The sequence below is a fragment of the Orbicella faveolata genome, unplaced genomic scaffold (genome assembly GCF_042242905.1).
Source record: "Orbicella faveolata isolate gen_17 unplaced genomic scaffold, um_ofav_v1 contig_13, whole genome shotgun sequence".
NCBI classification, from domain to species: Eukaryota; Metazoa; Cnidaria; class Anthozoa; order Scleractinia; family Merulinidae; genus Orbicella; species Orbicella faveolata.
The window spans coordinates 19,210,397-19,227,500 of NW_028301540.1; the positions used below are offsets into that span (position 1 = coordinate 19,210,397).

Consider the following 17,104-nt stretch of genomic DNA (forward strand, 5'->3'; position numbering starts at 1 on the left):
ATAAGTTAGATTTGTGCTCCTACAATTTCCACATCTTTCGATTTTTACGATCTGGTAAAGGGGAAGTTGATGTGTATCGTTTTATGTCCGAACATAGTTCGGATCACTATGTGCTTTTTTGTCACGATCCCTTTTCACACCTCGCCATCGATGCGTCATCATGTGTGCAGTTGTAGATGAATCACTGTGTAAAATATGTCAACAGATTGTGCCGCAGCATTATCTTTTAGATACCCTAGTATATTTACATTTATTATATTTGTGCCTATTTCACTTATTTTCTCTTATTTTCACTTGAGCATACAAGAGATCTTGACTGAGACACGTCAGGGAGCAATCAATCGTGTCTATTAATTTATTTAATTTATTCGATTTACTTTGAACTGATCCTTGATCGGTTTTTCCAGAAAACTGAAATTTGACTGGTTACAACTGAGGAATTATAGGGAAATCCTCTGAAACCCGAGTTGATGTAAACAACATGTCAAGGCATAGCAATCCTCCCATACTATTTTAAATAATAAAACAGCTATTTCAAGTCCCGTAGAATAGATAATCATTAAGACAAATTGTATGTTGGCAAAGTTTTGTATACTGTTTTCTTAAAAAGAGCCACAGTGTACCTTCTTGTCTTAAGAAAATTATATCACGACACCAATGGATGCAATCTAAAGGCATTATTAAATAACAAGCCTATCAGTACCCTGTCTTAAAACACTCTGACTTCATCTCTGTCCCTAACTGAGAAACATTTAAAATAGTTAATACCAGTGATGGTGGATGGCAGATGGAAAAATGCAGATGATAAAATGGGGATTGAACAAGATGATCTGTTAGATCTTATAACCGCGCTTTTAAAATTTAACTGTTTTCTTAGCACTACAGTGGCAATGCAGTGCACATTCCAAAGCAGTCCTTGGTGAAATCTCCGATGACGTAGTGTTCTTAATCTGGAACTTTCTTCGGGACATGTATGGGCATGAACGATAGAACGCAACAATAATAACGCCATTAAAAGTCATGATTAAATTTAATTGGTTTTTCAGTGAGTAAAGGCTAACAAAGTAGTCACACGAGTCACATAATTCAAGAATTACGTTAATCACGGTTATCTTTAGTAGGGAGGTTACTTCCCTACCAATGACGTTATCCTAGCACGTTCTGACATGTTCTTTGCTTGGCTTGCAAATATTTAATTTTCCTTCCGATCTATGAACTCGCTGCGATGAAACAGCCAAAGAATTTACTTCATTTGCCTAAAACCACAAGAAATACTAGCAAAACTGCAAATAAATAGATGACCGTTGTTATGCCGAAATAACCTTGCAATGTAAACACCATCTTATTTGTCACCTAGGGAAAGTGAAAGCTGCAATGTTAGCACATTCCATGGCTGACGTAATACTTTTTTTCAGCGTGTTTATTATTCCATTTGAATCCAACGCTTCGATAAAACCAAAAGAAACTATATTTTACCCACAACAAAGAAAACAATATCCGAAAAATTGTCCGCGTATTAATGTTTCAACAGCGTTTGGCGAACAAACACCACACGTTGCGTGACTCGAAATTTGGCCGAGCGGAGGTCTCCGTCTGGTCACCGACAAAAAAAAACAAGAAGATCTGTTAGATCTTATAACCGTGCTTTAAAAATGAAACGGTTCGCTTAGCACTACCGTCGGAACGCAGTGCACACTCCAAAGCAGTCATTGATGATTCTTTTCTTACTGTAGACATCACATCACTTGATCAACACAAACTGTATTATTGCACCATCAGTGGTAGCCGTTGACAAATCTCCGATGACGTAATGGTCTTAATCTAGAACTTTCTTCGGGATATGTATCGGCATGAACGATATGAACGACACAGTAATAACACTATTAACAACAGCTTTCTTTCTTAAAAGTCATGATTAAATTTAATTGGTGTTTTCCACGAGTAAAGGGCTAGCAAAGTAGTCACACAAGTCATATAAAAAAAACCCTATCCCGACCGATGTATCGATTTTGGTCACTCCAGTGACCACAGATTGAAAACGTGACAGAAAATTGGCGTTACTTTTGATTCTCACCAAATTTGTCATATCCCCCCCTCGGGAGAAGTTTGTTAAGTTAGCTAATTTAGTATGCAAGCCACCGTAATGGCGGTCGCCGCGGCGAAATGTTTATTTGCTCAAAATTAGGGCAAAATCTTTCGGAGATGGAAATCAGGACATTTTTAAGGATACAGAAAGTAATTTGGGACCAGTTGCTGGCTTCTAAGGCTGAATTTATCCAGAAGTAAGCTGTATTTTCGTTTTCGTGCCGAAAGCCACGCGATGAAATATTATCGGTTTGTTCTGCTGTCTTGTTCTGTTTTTTCTCTTGGTCTTTTTTGTAGCCCGCCGAGGCCAGTCTTTCGTCTAAATCAGTTGAAAAAAGTTCGAAAAAGATATTCCCATTCAAGTTTAAGCTCTCAGACGATAATTCTGGAGTTTTTTGGCCGAAACGTCGGCTTTGTTATGTTCGTGTTTTTCGGTTGCTATGGGCGACCGTGGCTTCCTTTGTTACGTCAAGTCTGGGGAGTGAGGTCACAAAAAAATTCTAATTAACCGCGCGGCCATGGGCCGAGCACGGTTCATGTTCTACCCTTGGTTTATTTTTTTTTATTTTTTTTTGTCGGAAACCAGACGTAGATCTCCACTCGGCCAACTTTGAATGACGCAATCGGTAATGTTTACTCGCCAAACCTTGTTTCTTCAGGGTCAACAGAAATCTCAGATTACAAAATCACGCCGAACCTACACGTTGCAAAAAAATCTCTTCAAAACCCTGACATCGAAGCGATATATCACTTTAGCGTTAATAGCTACCTCATATCGGCAGTATTAAAATCTGTTCGTTAACAATCCAGCTTCATCATATTAAAATTTCAACGAAATCGAACAAAACCAGAACTAAATATTATTAGATTTTTTTTGTAACCTAGCTTCATTGCGTGAGTCGACAAAGGAAGCGACGGTCGCCCATAGCCACCGAAACACATTAACATAACCAGTGAACCTACGTTTCGGTCAAAAAAATCCAGGATTATTGCCTGAAAGCTGAAAATTCAAGAGGAACATCTTTTTCGAACTTTTCTCAAGTTATTTAGACGAAAAAATGACCTTGGCGGACTCCAAAAGAGAACGAAACAAAAAACAGAACGAGACAGTGAGAAGAGCCGATAATTTATTGACCGCGTGGCCTTCGTTACGTTCACGTTAAAAAAACCTTACTGCTGGATAATTTCAGCCTTACAAGTCAGCAACTGGTCCCAAATTACTTTCTGTATCCTTACAAATGTCCTGACTTCCATCTCCGAAAGATTTGGCCGCAATTTTTTAGCAAATAAACATTTCGCCGACAGCAATCACCATTACGGTGGCTTGCAACTAATTCGCTAACTTTACAAAACCCTCCCGAGGGGGGGATATGACGAAAAGAGCTGAAAAATGATGACCGGAAATAGCGTAATTTTCTCAGCTTCCAGTGTGCCAAATTTGCTGGAAATAGGTTCAAAACCGATTTTTGTTTTTTTCGTTTTTTTTTCTTCGGGTCACTCATGCTACCAAAACAGTTAACTTTTAAAAGCGCGGTTGTAAGATCTTAAAGATCATCTTGTTAATTCTGGTTTTGTTCGACTTCGCTGAAATTTTAACACGATAAAGCTCGATTGTTAAGGAATAGATTTACCGCCTGCCAATGTGTGGTAGCTATTAACGCTTAAGTGATATATCGCTTGGAAATCAGCGTTTTGAAGAGATTTTTTTGCAACGTGTGGGTTCGGCGTGATTTTGTAATCGGAGGTTTTTGTTGACCCCGAAGGAGAAAATATCCGGAAAAGGTCATTTCATCGATGATTCAAACGAATATAAATATGTATATGTTTCGAGCGAAATTTCTGCTGAAAAAATATAATTTTTGACGAACGCTGGGTTTTTAATTTTTTTCCCGCGAAAGTCAGTATCGGAGATGAGATTTATTAATGTTTCAACAGCTTTTGGCGAGTAAACATCACAGGTTGCGTGACTCAAAATTTGGCCGAGTGAAAGCTTGGGTCTGGTCGGCTACGAATTGAAAAAAAGAAAAATCACGGGTAAACCATGAACCGCGCTCGATCCATGGACGCGCGGTTAATAACAAGAAGATCTGTTGGATCTCATAACCACCCTTTTAAAAATCTAACTGTTTCCTTAGCACTACAGTCGCAACGCAGTGCACATTCCAAAGCAATCCTTGATGATTCATTGATTACTGTAGACACCACATCACTTGATCAACATATATGGAACGCCAGAACTGTCTTATGATACTTTTTTTTATTATATTGGGTGGTTATGTCATTATATTTAGTACTTATGTTATTATATTCGGTGATTAACTCATTATACTCGGTGCTTATTTCATTATACTGGGTGCTTATGTCTTTATATGCGGTGCTGTCTTCATTATATTCGGTGCTTATTCCATTATATTCGGTGCTTTGTTCGTTATATTAGGTGCTTTTTTCATTATATTCGGTGCTGTCTTTATTATATTCGGTGCTTTCTTCGTTATATTCGGTTCTAACTTTGTTTGGTGTTTTCTTCATTATTACGAGTGCTAACACTATTATATTCGTTGCTCTCTTCCTTGTATTCGGTGCAAAGGCCATTATATTCGGTACTTCCTTGTTCGGTGATTACTTCATTATATTCGGTGCTTACTTCATTATATTCGGTGCTTTCTTCGATATGATCGTCACCAGTCTTCGCAAGGGGCCGTACAACTTGGAGGTAGTCTAAGGAAAGCCGGGAAAAACGAGTGTCACGAAAACTCAGACCCCTCGAAATTAAAAGCTCAATTGTTATCACCTGAATTGCTCTATGGCCGCAATGGGGCGAGATGTTTATCTTCTCCGGTTTATGTTGTCGCGTCGATCAAACGGTGAAAAACAAATATTTAACTTCTCAGGTTTATCGCTGTCGCGTCAGTCAAACAGTGAAGAACAAACAAGGTTTAGAACAGCAGCCGACACTGTTTTTGAAAACAGACCTTTTTTATGCAATCGTATGCAGCAAAAAAATGTGTTGTTCTCTGAAACATACTCGTTTGATCGCAATCTGCTTTTTGACTTTATGTGCGTTGCGTGACTGTCGGCACGTAAAAAGTCAACACGCAAAAAGCACGTGAAGGTCGAACCGATTGAACCGCCATGTCTGGTCTCGAAATGTGAGTGAACGAAAATTGAAAACTGGCGCGAAGGCCCCGCCACGAGGCAGATTTAATTATTAACTAATGCAGGCGGTATGAAAAAGAAAGAAATAGAAGTGTTTGGTTTGAAACTTACTGTTTCCTGTAAGAAATGTTCACTATTCCCGTTATAAGTTGGAACGCAAACATGGCTATCTCTTTTTTTCTTTTTCTAAATTTTGCTAATTTCTGCGGGTTACGTGCGAAGAAGAAAGACGAAGAAAGCACCGAATATAATAAAGACAGCACCGAACACAATGAAAAAAGCACCTAATATAACGAACAAAGCACCGAATATAACGAGGGAAGCAGCGAATATAATGGAATAAGCACCGAATATAATGAAGACAGCACCGCATATAAAGACATAAGCACCGAGTATAATGAGTTAATCACCGAATATAATAACATAGTTCGTACAGTGTGATCGTCCGGGTGAGTGTAGTTCTGAAAAGAACTGTTGTTGGTGACTGACGTTTCGACAACCTGAGCGGAAGTCATCTTCAGAGTCAAGTGAGTAGTGTTTGTCAGTCGATGATCTTATAAGTCTGGTCCGTTGAACGTGATTGGTCAGTATAGCCATGATGGTATTGGCTGAAAGACTCGTGTAAAGTTTGTCATCAGTCATTGGTGGGTTTCGATCCGTCTATTGTTAGTCAAGTAGGTCGGTTTTGGTCCGTGTATTGTTAAGCCGGTCTGTTAGAAGTCCGTTTGTCGGTTTCGTTTCTGTCGTGGATAAGTCGTTTGTAAGGCGCCGGTAGTTGTTGACATCTGTTAAGAGGCGTTTGTTCTAGGTTAGTGTACCAGCTTTCCAGGGTGTCGTTGAGAATAGTTTGTACTGTAGGTTAAGCACTGAGCAGAGTCCCAGTCAATGTTGTGGTTTGTCAGTTGATGATGTACAGCAATGTGATTGTTGGCATCACCATTTCTCGAGGCTCGTTTGTGTTCAGTCAGTCTCGTGTTAAGGTTTCTGCCAGTCTCACCAATGTAGGAAGCCTGGCAGTCGGAGCATTTGATCTTGTAAACTGCTCCCTGTCTGTCGTTAGGTTCGTCTCTGTCTTTCACGTTGGTCCGTAAATATGCAGGTGTCAATGAGTTACAAGTCCAGTCTACAACAACTCCCGAGTGCGCAGACCGCATACTGGATGAATACGAGCCAGTTTAATTCCGCGCGCCTATTCATCACCGCAAGACCGTAACAGTGGAAAGTCTCAATCATCCAAAATCAGAACCTCACATCTGCCCGTTATGGAATACAGGAATCTAGGAATCTTTATCACAAATCTTTCAGATTGATTGCGAGGTTGATACTGGAGCAAGGTGCAACATTCTGCACTCTTAAGACGACTTGAAGTTGGGCAAACCAACCATGAATCTCAAAGGCTACAATGACAGTCCAGTGGAAAACCTTGGATCCTGCATTGTCTACCTTTACCATGGTAACAAGATATACAGAATTTTGTCACAAACAGCAAAGGTCATATGATCCTAGGCGGGAAGCAAGTATTAGTCATGGAATACGTCAGTTTCCCTACGTCAGTTTCCCTGCTGTCCAAGCTAAGACAAAGAAGGCTACAAACCCGTTCAACACCCACTGTACTAAGTTGCAGTTAGCCTGAAACCACCCTACAAAGCAGAATTGGACAGATTAACACAGCTTGGAGGTATTAAAGAAGTTATGGAGCACTCTGAGTGGATTAACTCGATTGTCCCAGTTAAGAAACCAGATGGTTCCTTACGGCTATGTCTTGACCCAAAGGATCTCAACCAAGCAATAAAGAGGACTCAGTCGTAGAGCAGAACAGTTGATGACATCCTACTGGAACTAGCAGATTCGAAATATTTCAGCTTGCTTGACGCGAAGTTGGGGTATTGGCACATCCCTCTTGACAAAGAGAGCAGTTTCCTGACAACCTTAAGGGCAAGTATCGCTGGCTACACCTACCCTTTGGGCTAAAGGTAGCAGGCGATGTTTTTAGGAAAGAATCAACAGAGTGCTGAGAAATGTCCCCAATAGCGCTGGAATCGTTGACGATATTCTTTGCTATGGCAATAAAGAACCTACCCATGATGCCGCAGTCATCACCCTGCTAGAAACCGAGAGCTAACAATCTCACTTTATATGGAAGCAAATTTGTGTTCAAGTCTCAAGATTGTGTATTCTTTTGAGGAAATCTTACCCCAGCCAGGTACAGGATGGACCCTAAAGAAGTGCAAGCCCTCACAGAGATGAAACCACCAGAGAACCTTTAAGATCTGCAAAGCTTGCTAGGACTGGTGAACTACCTAAATCGGTACAGTCCAGCTCTAGCAGATTTAGCAACACCGCTTAGAGCGCTCTGTAACTGGTGAACTAAACTGAAACTTGATGCAATCTTATGCAACGAATCACATGATGATCGACAAGTTTAATTTTAAATGAAGTGTAGTGCATGTACGGGAAATGTCACACACATTTGAATCCTACATACCGGCCCCAAATGCGAACTGAAGGCATTTAAACTTAGTTGAGTTATTCAAAGGGAAAAACTTGAGTAATAGGTTTTCACTTAATCCATTTGAAATGGTTCATCGCAATTACGTCAGAGAACCAATCAACCCATAGGCAAGAGACATAAACGCTCTGTGGTCTTTTGCCATTGAGTATAAATGTTTGATGTTGTACGATATTTTCATTACTTTTCAAGTGAAACTCTACTAAAACGAGTTGCGGACAAACACTTTCTGACAGGGTGTTTGATTTTTATTGTTGTTTGATGTAACTTTTAGATACAGGGTAAGTGTAACAGATGTCAAATGGTGTGTGTTGATCAGGAGACTGGAACAAGGAGTGTTCAACCAATGAAAACACTTGGGATGCTGAGAGGATCAAAAGTGAGTATAGCATTACGACTAATTTCATGTTTTTCGTGAGAACCGTAACTTCAAAGATGGAGATGCAGATTCACGTACATGTAGGCAACACAAGGCCTGTGTTTTTTTTTATGGATCACCCAGAGTCTAACTGAGTTAATAACAGCGATAACACGTGAGATCCCGAAAACGTGAAGTCTAGCCTCCTTTAGGCTTCGCTAATGTTTTCATTTCTTTGAAACGTCTGCACCCATACAGATTCTACAGTGGTCGAGACACGCGACTCCATCGCAAAATGTGTATGACTCCAGGGAATGTAACCCTTTGTTTGGTCACCTTCGTTGTTTAGGATTCGTTCGATGATGGAGTCTTGGAATCCTGACCTAGAGTGACTCCTGGTCCATAACGCCTCCCAAACTTAGCCCTTGAAGCTCTTTATGCAGAATTTGTCTTACGTTTAGATAAAGAATTTGTCACAGAAGGTTTTAGAAGTTCATCTGCAGCTTTCGTTGGAAGAGTATTCGAAAAGAAATTCAATGTCACAGCTGTAACTTTAAGAAACCACTGACTAAAACACAGAGTTTTCCTGGCCGTAAACTATGTAGAGCATGCGATTGTGCAACATCGTGGAATCACGTTTTCGTGTCTAGTGAGACATGAAAACGAGACATTGTAAACACAGAACTTTCACATTTGTTGCACATGCCCAGATCTGTATGCTGCTTCGCTTCGCTGCGCGGCAATTATTGAATTAGACACTTTTGCTGTGCTCTTTTGTTTAAGGCAATAAAATCATTCTCTACAATGTGTTGCCTCTCCTACATTAAAGGGGCTCAGTCACGGTATTTTGAGTTATTTTGGCCACGTACAAAATTATCTTTAAATGGTAGGACACCTGAAAATAACAGTTTAATAAGATAGAAAAACACCAAAGAGATAATGATAAACCATAAAGGAACAAGGATGGCTAAGGATGGAGAAGATTAAGACGGATTACAAACGACGAATTTGAGAAATTAAGGCTAAACTTTTCAATATGCGCAAACCATGACTGAGCTCCTTTAACTATTATCTCTCCTCTATTATCGGCAATTCTGACCAAGATTTCCAAAGCTTGCCAAACAGTTATCTGTATGTCTTTGCTTTGCCCTTGGTAGGTAAGGCAACATTCTTGAAACCCTTTTCGTCAGCGCCAGTAGTAACCATGTTGGCCAGAGCTGAATGTTTTCTACTACCTGCAGATATTCAGTTTAGATTGTCAGCTAATTGGCCAAGATTGAACTGGTCAGATCGAGTTCGTTATTATATGTGCAACAACATTAGGACTAAAATAGTGCCACCCCTCTCGCACAAACCAACTATCTCCTCTTTTACCTGGTGTGGACAAAACATGAGTAAGAGTCAAATGAGTGAAGTAGCATAAGATTATATCCCTCGTGGTTTCCCAGGGATTATATCCCTCAAATAGCACTAACAGTCACTAACGCCGTTCATTACATGGTTACACTAGCACTCCACTCTTTGTTACAAACTGGCAGCCGGTATGGATCGTGGAGCCGCCATTCTGGATATTCCGAGCGCCCACATAATATCGGCCCTTCCCCCTGGGGAAGGGGAGGAATCCCATATGTAAATGACGGGGTGCTTGCCATACCTTTCAAGGGTTAAAAACGCAGTTTTGGTACCTCTCAGGGTGTTTAGCCTCCAAAGGTCCACAGCAGGAGCTTTTGTGAAATATGACAGGAGATAATGTCTTAGGTAAGAATTCGTACCTCTTGGGAGAGAAAAAAATTTGAAACCACGCCCGCAAAACTGGATCTTGGTACCTCTTAGGAGTTCTCTCCAAAATTCCGGTCAGCACTCCAGTCTTTTTTTATATGGGCGTCCCCCGGGCCCTTCTCCTCCCTCTTAACCTGCCATTATGGTTGATTGCTTGGCTGGGGAAGCTAGAGGTCGAAGACAGCGAGAAATAGGATGTTTCAAGGCTGAGTACTGTAAGTTTTGCATTGTTTCGTTCCCTCGGATGTTGAGAATCGTGTTAGTGACTTTTTGGTATACCCCTATTAGAAGGATATAATTCTCTGCCAGCTAGCTCGTTCAACTCTTACTGATGTTTTGTTAATGTTGTTAAAAATCTGACCACCGGTAGGCCACAGGGTAGGCCACAGGGTAGGCCATGGCATTGGCCTAGGCCCCACGTTTTGTCCACACCCTCTTTTGCCCTCCATTATATCATGAAAACTCAGAAAAGCAGCAAGGTGTGACAAATCTTATGCTATTTTTCTACAGATGCCATTTGGGGTTCACTTGGAGTATCTGACGACTGATTGGAATCCACCAAATCTCCATTGCGGTGATGTAGTCACTGTCAGTTTGGATTCCTGAGACAAACTCACATCAAACAATTGATATCACAATGGAGACTTTCCGTTGGCCATGCTAAACCTTTTTCCCAATCTGACGTTTCCCTCAGGCGATGAAAATCTTGGTGTTAATATTGGCCAATTGATGCATCGATAGTCAGAAGTAAAATTCTTTAATTACGTAAAATGTTGTCAAATGCTATCAATAATATTTGCGAATATCCCAAGATCCGAAGTGTATATAGATAGACAATGTACAGCAGACCTATCAGAAGACACTCATGAGTTTCTGGTCTTATATACATGTAATTACTGATGTTGATAGCCTTTGGTACAAAATGTTTTGCAAGCTGCCATCCATGTAGACAAAACCACCTACATCCAAGTAATTCTTCCATTGACTCTACAGAGGTGTCTGTTTCTTTGGCCAGTATAGCTTTTGTGATGTTTTCCATCAGTGCAATCTAACACTTGTGTAAGCGCGGTGTACACCAGTGGAAAACTGTGCAGTTTTTCTGTTGTTTTTGCAGTGTGACATAGTTAGTTATATTGTTCTGTCATCTCCAGGCCCCTCCATCCCCCCGCATTTGTTCAGCACCATCAAAAATTGTGCAATGCAAACCAAGGGCAAGGATAGCGAAGAAAACCCTTGGCAACTTTAAGCAGGGCATGCTGAGAAGGAGAAATTACAAATTAAGCTCAACTATTATTAAGAGATGGCATTAGTTTTTCCCACTTTTTGTAATGTTTATAAAGTTGGTTATTTTTGGTAGCTATTTTTTTTTTCAATGTAATAAACGGTTTTTGTCTTTGCTAAAAATATTGTTAATGTTGGTTTAATTTTATTTAATTTACATTTATAAATAAAAAACTTTCTTAGCAGTATCAAGTGATTCAGGATAATAAAGTCTTCGTTGTTGTTGAACACTCCAAACAATATATTTTCAAATGCCAAAGTGTCCAAAGATACATTCTGGTTTGAAAGCCAAGAAGAAAAAGCCCGCCAGAAGTCTTTTGTTGTATCACAATAAAAGAGCAAATGTTCGAGGGACTCGACCTCTTTCAAACAAAAGGTGCACATTGGTGATTCAATCATTTTAAAACGGAATAACCTCTCATTTGTGAAAATTATATCGTTTAATAATTTATATTGGAACTCTCTAATTTTTGTTTCAAGTGTGACAGTGAATGGTAAAGAATAAATTTTTTTCCAGTCTTCTATAACCTCTGGATATTTGTCCTTCAACTTCCTTTTGGCGGTTGGAGGAGTTTGTTTCTTTGTTTTAAATCCTTTATACAAAAGTTTTGAAGAGGCTTTTAACAGATCCGATTTGGTTTCGTCGATATAAATATACACTGTATCCAAATGCTGTTGAGGATATAGTTGCTGATGTTGAATATGTGATTCTTTGATAATTAATCTCTATTCTTTTGGTATGGCATCTACAATTCCTATTAATTTGAAGTACTGGATTGGAGATAGATTCGCTTCCAACACTTTAGGGCTTTCAAGAAATTTACCCGTATCGGATAACAAGTCACCAATTTTAACAATTCCTTTAGTAAACAAATGTTTTTCAAAAAGAGATTTTCCGTGTATCACAATATTCCTATTATTCCAAATAATTTGGTCTACAACATCCTCATAGGTGGCTACCTTGGATTTCTTTAAATTACGAAATGCCTCAAGACACTCTTTGTAGAATATTGGAAGATGAACCGGTAGTTTACTAGTTTCAAAATCACAGAACAGGATGAGTTTTCCACCTATATTTCCAAAAAAGAAATCATCTAAAATAGTTTTCCAAGTGCTGTTGCTCTCTCCTAGATACTTTTTTAAGATCATCACTCTTTGAGCCGATATCATGGATTCAATATCAAGCATTTTTAGTCCTCCATTTTCAATATCATTGATAAGCGCGGTCCGTTTAATTTTATCGTTACCTTTCCAAATGAAACCGAAAATCAGTCTGTTTATCTCCTTGACAAGATCGTTTGATATTGAGATTGCAGTCGCTTTACTCAAAAATTTTGGAATAATGAAGGTCTTAACTATTTGAATCTTACCAATCAGGGTAAGACCCCTCCACTTCCACATACTCAGCGTTTTTTTAATAGATTTGAATATTGAGTCGAAGTTTGCTTTGTCTCGTGATGGTTTGTGATAGTCAAAAACGGTACCTAATATCTTGATTGATTTTCGCACTTTGTGAGTAAAGTCATTTTGTACTAGTTTATGTGGGCCGATACCAAAAACTTCTGTTTTATCGTCGTTAATTCGGAGACCAGAATGCAATGAAAAAACCTTTAAAGTTGTACAAAGTCGCGAATATGCATTTATGTCTTTTAGAAAACAAGTCATGTCATCTGCAAAAAGCGTGAGTTTGATCTCCACGTTTTTGACCATTATTCCTTGTATGGTTTTATCCTGCCTGATTTGACATGCGAGAACTTCCAAAGCTAAGATGAATAATAAAGGTGATAGAGGGTCACCTTGTCGTACACCACGATGGATACAGAAAAGATCTGTAGTAAAGCCGTTATTTAAGATACAGCTGGATATGTTTGTATAAAATGTTTTTACCCATTGTAAAAAATACGGTCCAAAATTGAATTTTTCCAATACTTTAAATAGATATGTATGGTCCAGAGAATCAAATGCCTTTTCAAAGTCAATTGCCATTAGAATACCTGTTGTATTTGTGAGTTTTGCCAATTCAAGTAAATCATCGATTGTTCTAACTGCATCAAATGTAGACCTTCCTTTGATAAAACCATTTTGATTATGGTGAATAAGTTCTGGCAGGATTGGCTCCAGCCTTCTAGCAAACGCTTTGGATGCAATTTTAACATCTACGTTGATCAGTGAGATAGGTCGCCAGTTCTTTATAAATCGTCTATCTTTATCTTTTTTCTCCAATAGGGTAATCATTGCCTGCTTTTGCGAAGTTGATAGTTGCCCGTGTTGGTGAGAGAAGTTTAGAGACTTTTCGAGATACTTTGCAACCACGTGCCAGAACGCCAAGTAAAATTCCACAGTTAAACCGTCACTTCCAGGTGTTTTGTTTTTCGGAAATGTCTTCAATGCTTCGTACAGTTCGGATCTAGTAAGTTGTTTATCTAAAGTCATTTTCTCTTCATCAGACAATTTTTTAGTATCCACTTCATTAAGGAAACGATCAATTGAATTCTCACCTAAATTATACGAGTCTCTATCATAGAGTTTTTCATAGAAATCATGAATCTCTTTCATTATTTCTTTTGGGTCTGTTATATATGAATCATTATCCACGGATAATTTCCGTATACATGTCTTTTTCTTTTTAGCACTTTCTAAATTTAAAAAATACTTGCTATTCTTTTCGCCCTCTTCATACCAACTCACCCGAGATCTTATGATTGCTCCTTGTGTTATATAATCATAATGGCGTTCGTATTCTGATTTGAGAACTTCTAAATCGCAGAGATTTTCAGCACTTGGGTGTTCGTCACATTTTCGCTGACACTCTTTTAATCTAATTTCCAAATTTACCAGCTCTGACCTTCTCTCTTTTGCTTTCTTCTTACTATAACCAATCGTTTCATAGCGTATTTTATATTTTAAATAATCCCAGGTAACCCGCGGGTCTTCGATTTCTCTACTTTCGTCTACCCATTCACCGATTTTGTTTCTAATTAGGTCTACATATTCTTTATCTTCTGACAAACTTGCATTGAATTTCCAAAAAGACGGTCCATAGGTTGAGTTCTCTATACCATTAATGTACAACGTAATGGCGGAATGGTCAGATCTAATAGCAGGGATAATATCGACCTTATCAACCTCTTCCTGTATATTATTTGATATCAACCAATAATCTAACCGTCGTTGAATCATTGGAGTTTTCTGTCTCCAGGAGAAACGTTTTAATTTTGGGTTTCTGATTCTCCAGATGTCTATTAGGTCAAGAGAAAAACATAGATTTTCTATCTTTTTGGACGATTCTTTCAATTTTGGAGATCCTCCCGATCCATCCAAATCTGGGTCGCGGATAACATTAAAGTCACCACCTATTATTATTTTGCAATCAGTGTCAATTTCCAATTTGTTGAATTCGTTCTGTATTTCGTCGTAAAAGATGCATTGTTCGTTGGTCTTATTTGGCGCATAGATATTCAAAAATAAAAAAGATTGACCTTGAACAAGATCTTTTAGAATGATATACCGACCTAGATTATCTTGTTTACATACCTCAAATTTACAGTCAAGCCCTTCTTTGACTAGTGTTAAGACACCTCTGCTGTGTTCAGAACCATGACAAAAAAACAAGTCTCCTCTCCACTGGGATTTCCAGGTGTTTTCCACCTCGGATGTGCTGTAGGTCTCTTGTAGAAAAATTATATCAGCTTTATCCTTCATACACCAATGAAAAAGTGCTTTTCGTTTATCAAAAGATCTTATCCCCCGAACATTTAAGGATAGGATACCAAAATTTAAATTAAGTTTTGTAACTTTTTAAGGACATATTTAAGTGAAAAGGCGAGCAGTTGCAGAGAATGAGATAGTAATCTTTAGTAGATGAGCTAATGAAAAAATTTGCATGTCTCTTGAACAAAAAAAAGGTAAAACTAATTAATATTGAAAAGGAAAAAGAAACAAAAGAAAAACATTTATAACACCTACAATTACAATTGAACATGTATGTAAAACAGTAGCCAGCGATAAAAGCTGTTAATTGCGCTACTAATGGAATAGGTCTTGCACGCATTGCGCTGACTAGATGACACGCATGCAGCTCCATTTTTAAGAACAAGTGTGAATGAGGCTTACATGTTATGAATACCTAGATAGAGAGTTTATGTTCCAAAGAAATTAGAAGATTCGTATATCCTCAATAAAAAGTTTGTCCGGCTCTGATCTTTTGAAGAACGCCGATTTTCCGTCTTCTTTTGCTTTTTTGAACTTAGGCATTAATTCCTTTCTGCGGTCCACAATTTCTTTCGGAAGGTCTGGCGATATTCCGAAACCAGTTCCTTTCAGCTTTCTTGCACTTGACATGACTCGCTCTCTGTCGGAGTATCGCAAAAAACGTGCGATTATTGGTCTTGGTTTTTCTTGCGATGGGTCGCGCTTGCCAATGCGGTGCACTCGTTGATACTCAAAAGAATCCGCCTCGCTGATGTTAAGTTCCTTCTGTATAAAGCCAATTAACACCTCTTTGACATTTTCTTCTGAGAGGTGGAAAGATTCAGCAATGCCGTAGAAGCGAAGGTTTTCCCGTCTTTGATACACCTCCATATACAACCTCTCGTTTCTTAAGGCCTCGATCTTTCCCTTGAATTTGTTTTCGGTGTTTACTGTATTTTCTTGGATAGTTTGTTCCAGAAGCTTTACTTTCTTCTTTAAATTTTCTATCTCTGTATTTGCGAACGACATTCCTTCATCTAACACCTTCAGTTTTGTTGTGGCGTCCCTGCTGAAGCTTTCAAACTGCTCAGCTTTATCCTGTAACTTGTTAACCTTTCCATCGACCACTTTCACAAAACCCTCAAGGATGTCCAATTTCTTTTCCATGTTGTCTAACTTCTGCAGAACAAGGTCTAGCTTCGGCATTACAGAATTAGCCAACTCCACGGCAGCGGCGGTTTCGTCTTCTTCGCTCACTAACTTACTTTCTTTTTTTTTTTTTTTTTTTTTTTTTTTTTTTCTGTATTTGGGTAGCTGCACTATTGTAAACAACGCATTGTATATTCTTTAGGTATAATTAGGCTACGATTAGTAATTATAATTTGTTGTATGTAATCTATTGTAGTTATGACGTATTGTAAGTATTGTAACTAGTGTTATGTCTTGTGTTGTATTGTATGTATTATAACCCAAAATGTTGAAAAAAAATAAAAATTACAAAAAAAAAAAAAAAAAAAACTTTAAGCAGGGCTGGCCGTTCCACTTGAAAGCACTTGCATGCTGTTTTTACTATTTTAATGTGCGAAAGAGACCAGATTCTGCTAATACACTTGCCGATTTGCAAAGCTGTGATATCACTAGAAATCAAACATAGAAATGTTGACATAAATTACTAGACGAAAAGAAGTGCTGGTTATTGCATTATTTGTTTACATTTTGTTACTTTCCAATTATACATTGCGTTCATCATCAATCGGATAAGAAGAATTGCGACCGAATTTTGTCTTCCGAAGTATGTCGGCAATGTTTGGTTGACGGCATTCACCAGTGATGATGTTGGCGCAACTGTTCGTGGTAGAATGGCAGGTAGCCAAGTCAATTTGCCATGGGTGCCCCCCGCCTACTCTGGGGCTTAGCATTGATAGGTGTGTACACCAAAATGTAATAATCGCCGTAAAATGTACTACTGTAACGCCGCGAAATGTAATAACAATCACCTAACGCGAAATGTGATAACAACAACGTAAAATGTAATAACTTTTTAATGCAAAATGTGATAATTCTGCTAACCCATTATGTAATAACACAAACTGAACCAAGTCAATATGTGAAGTCAGTCCTAAATTCGGGGTCTACAGTAAAATGCAGAGGCATGTCTATTCAAGCAGGTTATTGGTGGAAATGGCTCGGGCAACACAGTTGGAGATCATCACTGAAAAGGGAGACATTTTGGGAGGTGGGGCTAG

The 17,104-nt window shown here is 38.7% G+C and overlaps 2 protein-coding genes across 4 annotated transcripts in view; one reads left to right on the forward strand and one right to left on the reverse strand.

Annotated features, from left to right (window-relative positions):
- LOC110050841 (molybdenum cofactor sulfurase-like) overlaps window positions 1-10,877 on the forward strand; it is a 111,519-nt gene extending 100,642 nt beyond the window's left edge. Inside the window, exons 10-11 of one of the 2 annotated variants that reach the window (XM_089284951.1) lie at window positions 8,025-8,129; window positions 10,398-10,877. In XM_089284951.1, the coding sequence (XP_089141077.1) occupies window positions 8,025-8,129; window positions 10,398-10,493 (201 nt within the window). In that variant the 3' untranslated portion in view covers window positions 10,494-10,877. Of the gene's footprint in view, window positions 1-8,024; window positions 8,130-10,397 lie in introns of those variants that run through there. The other variant, XR_016206054.1, reaches the window with a different exon arrangement.
- A 4,914-nt stretch (window positions 10,878-15,791) lies between these two features.
- LOC149115467 (uncharacterized) overlaps window positions 15,792-17,104 on the reverse strand; it is a 309,029-nt gene continuing 307,716 nt past the window's right edge. For both annotated transcript variants that reach the window (XR_016206055.1, XM_089284953.1), the window contains exon 2: window positions 15,792-16,158. The gene's annotated coding sequence lies outside the window, so the exon portion shown is untranslated. The remainder of the gene's footprint in view (window positions 16,159-17,104) is intronic.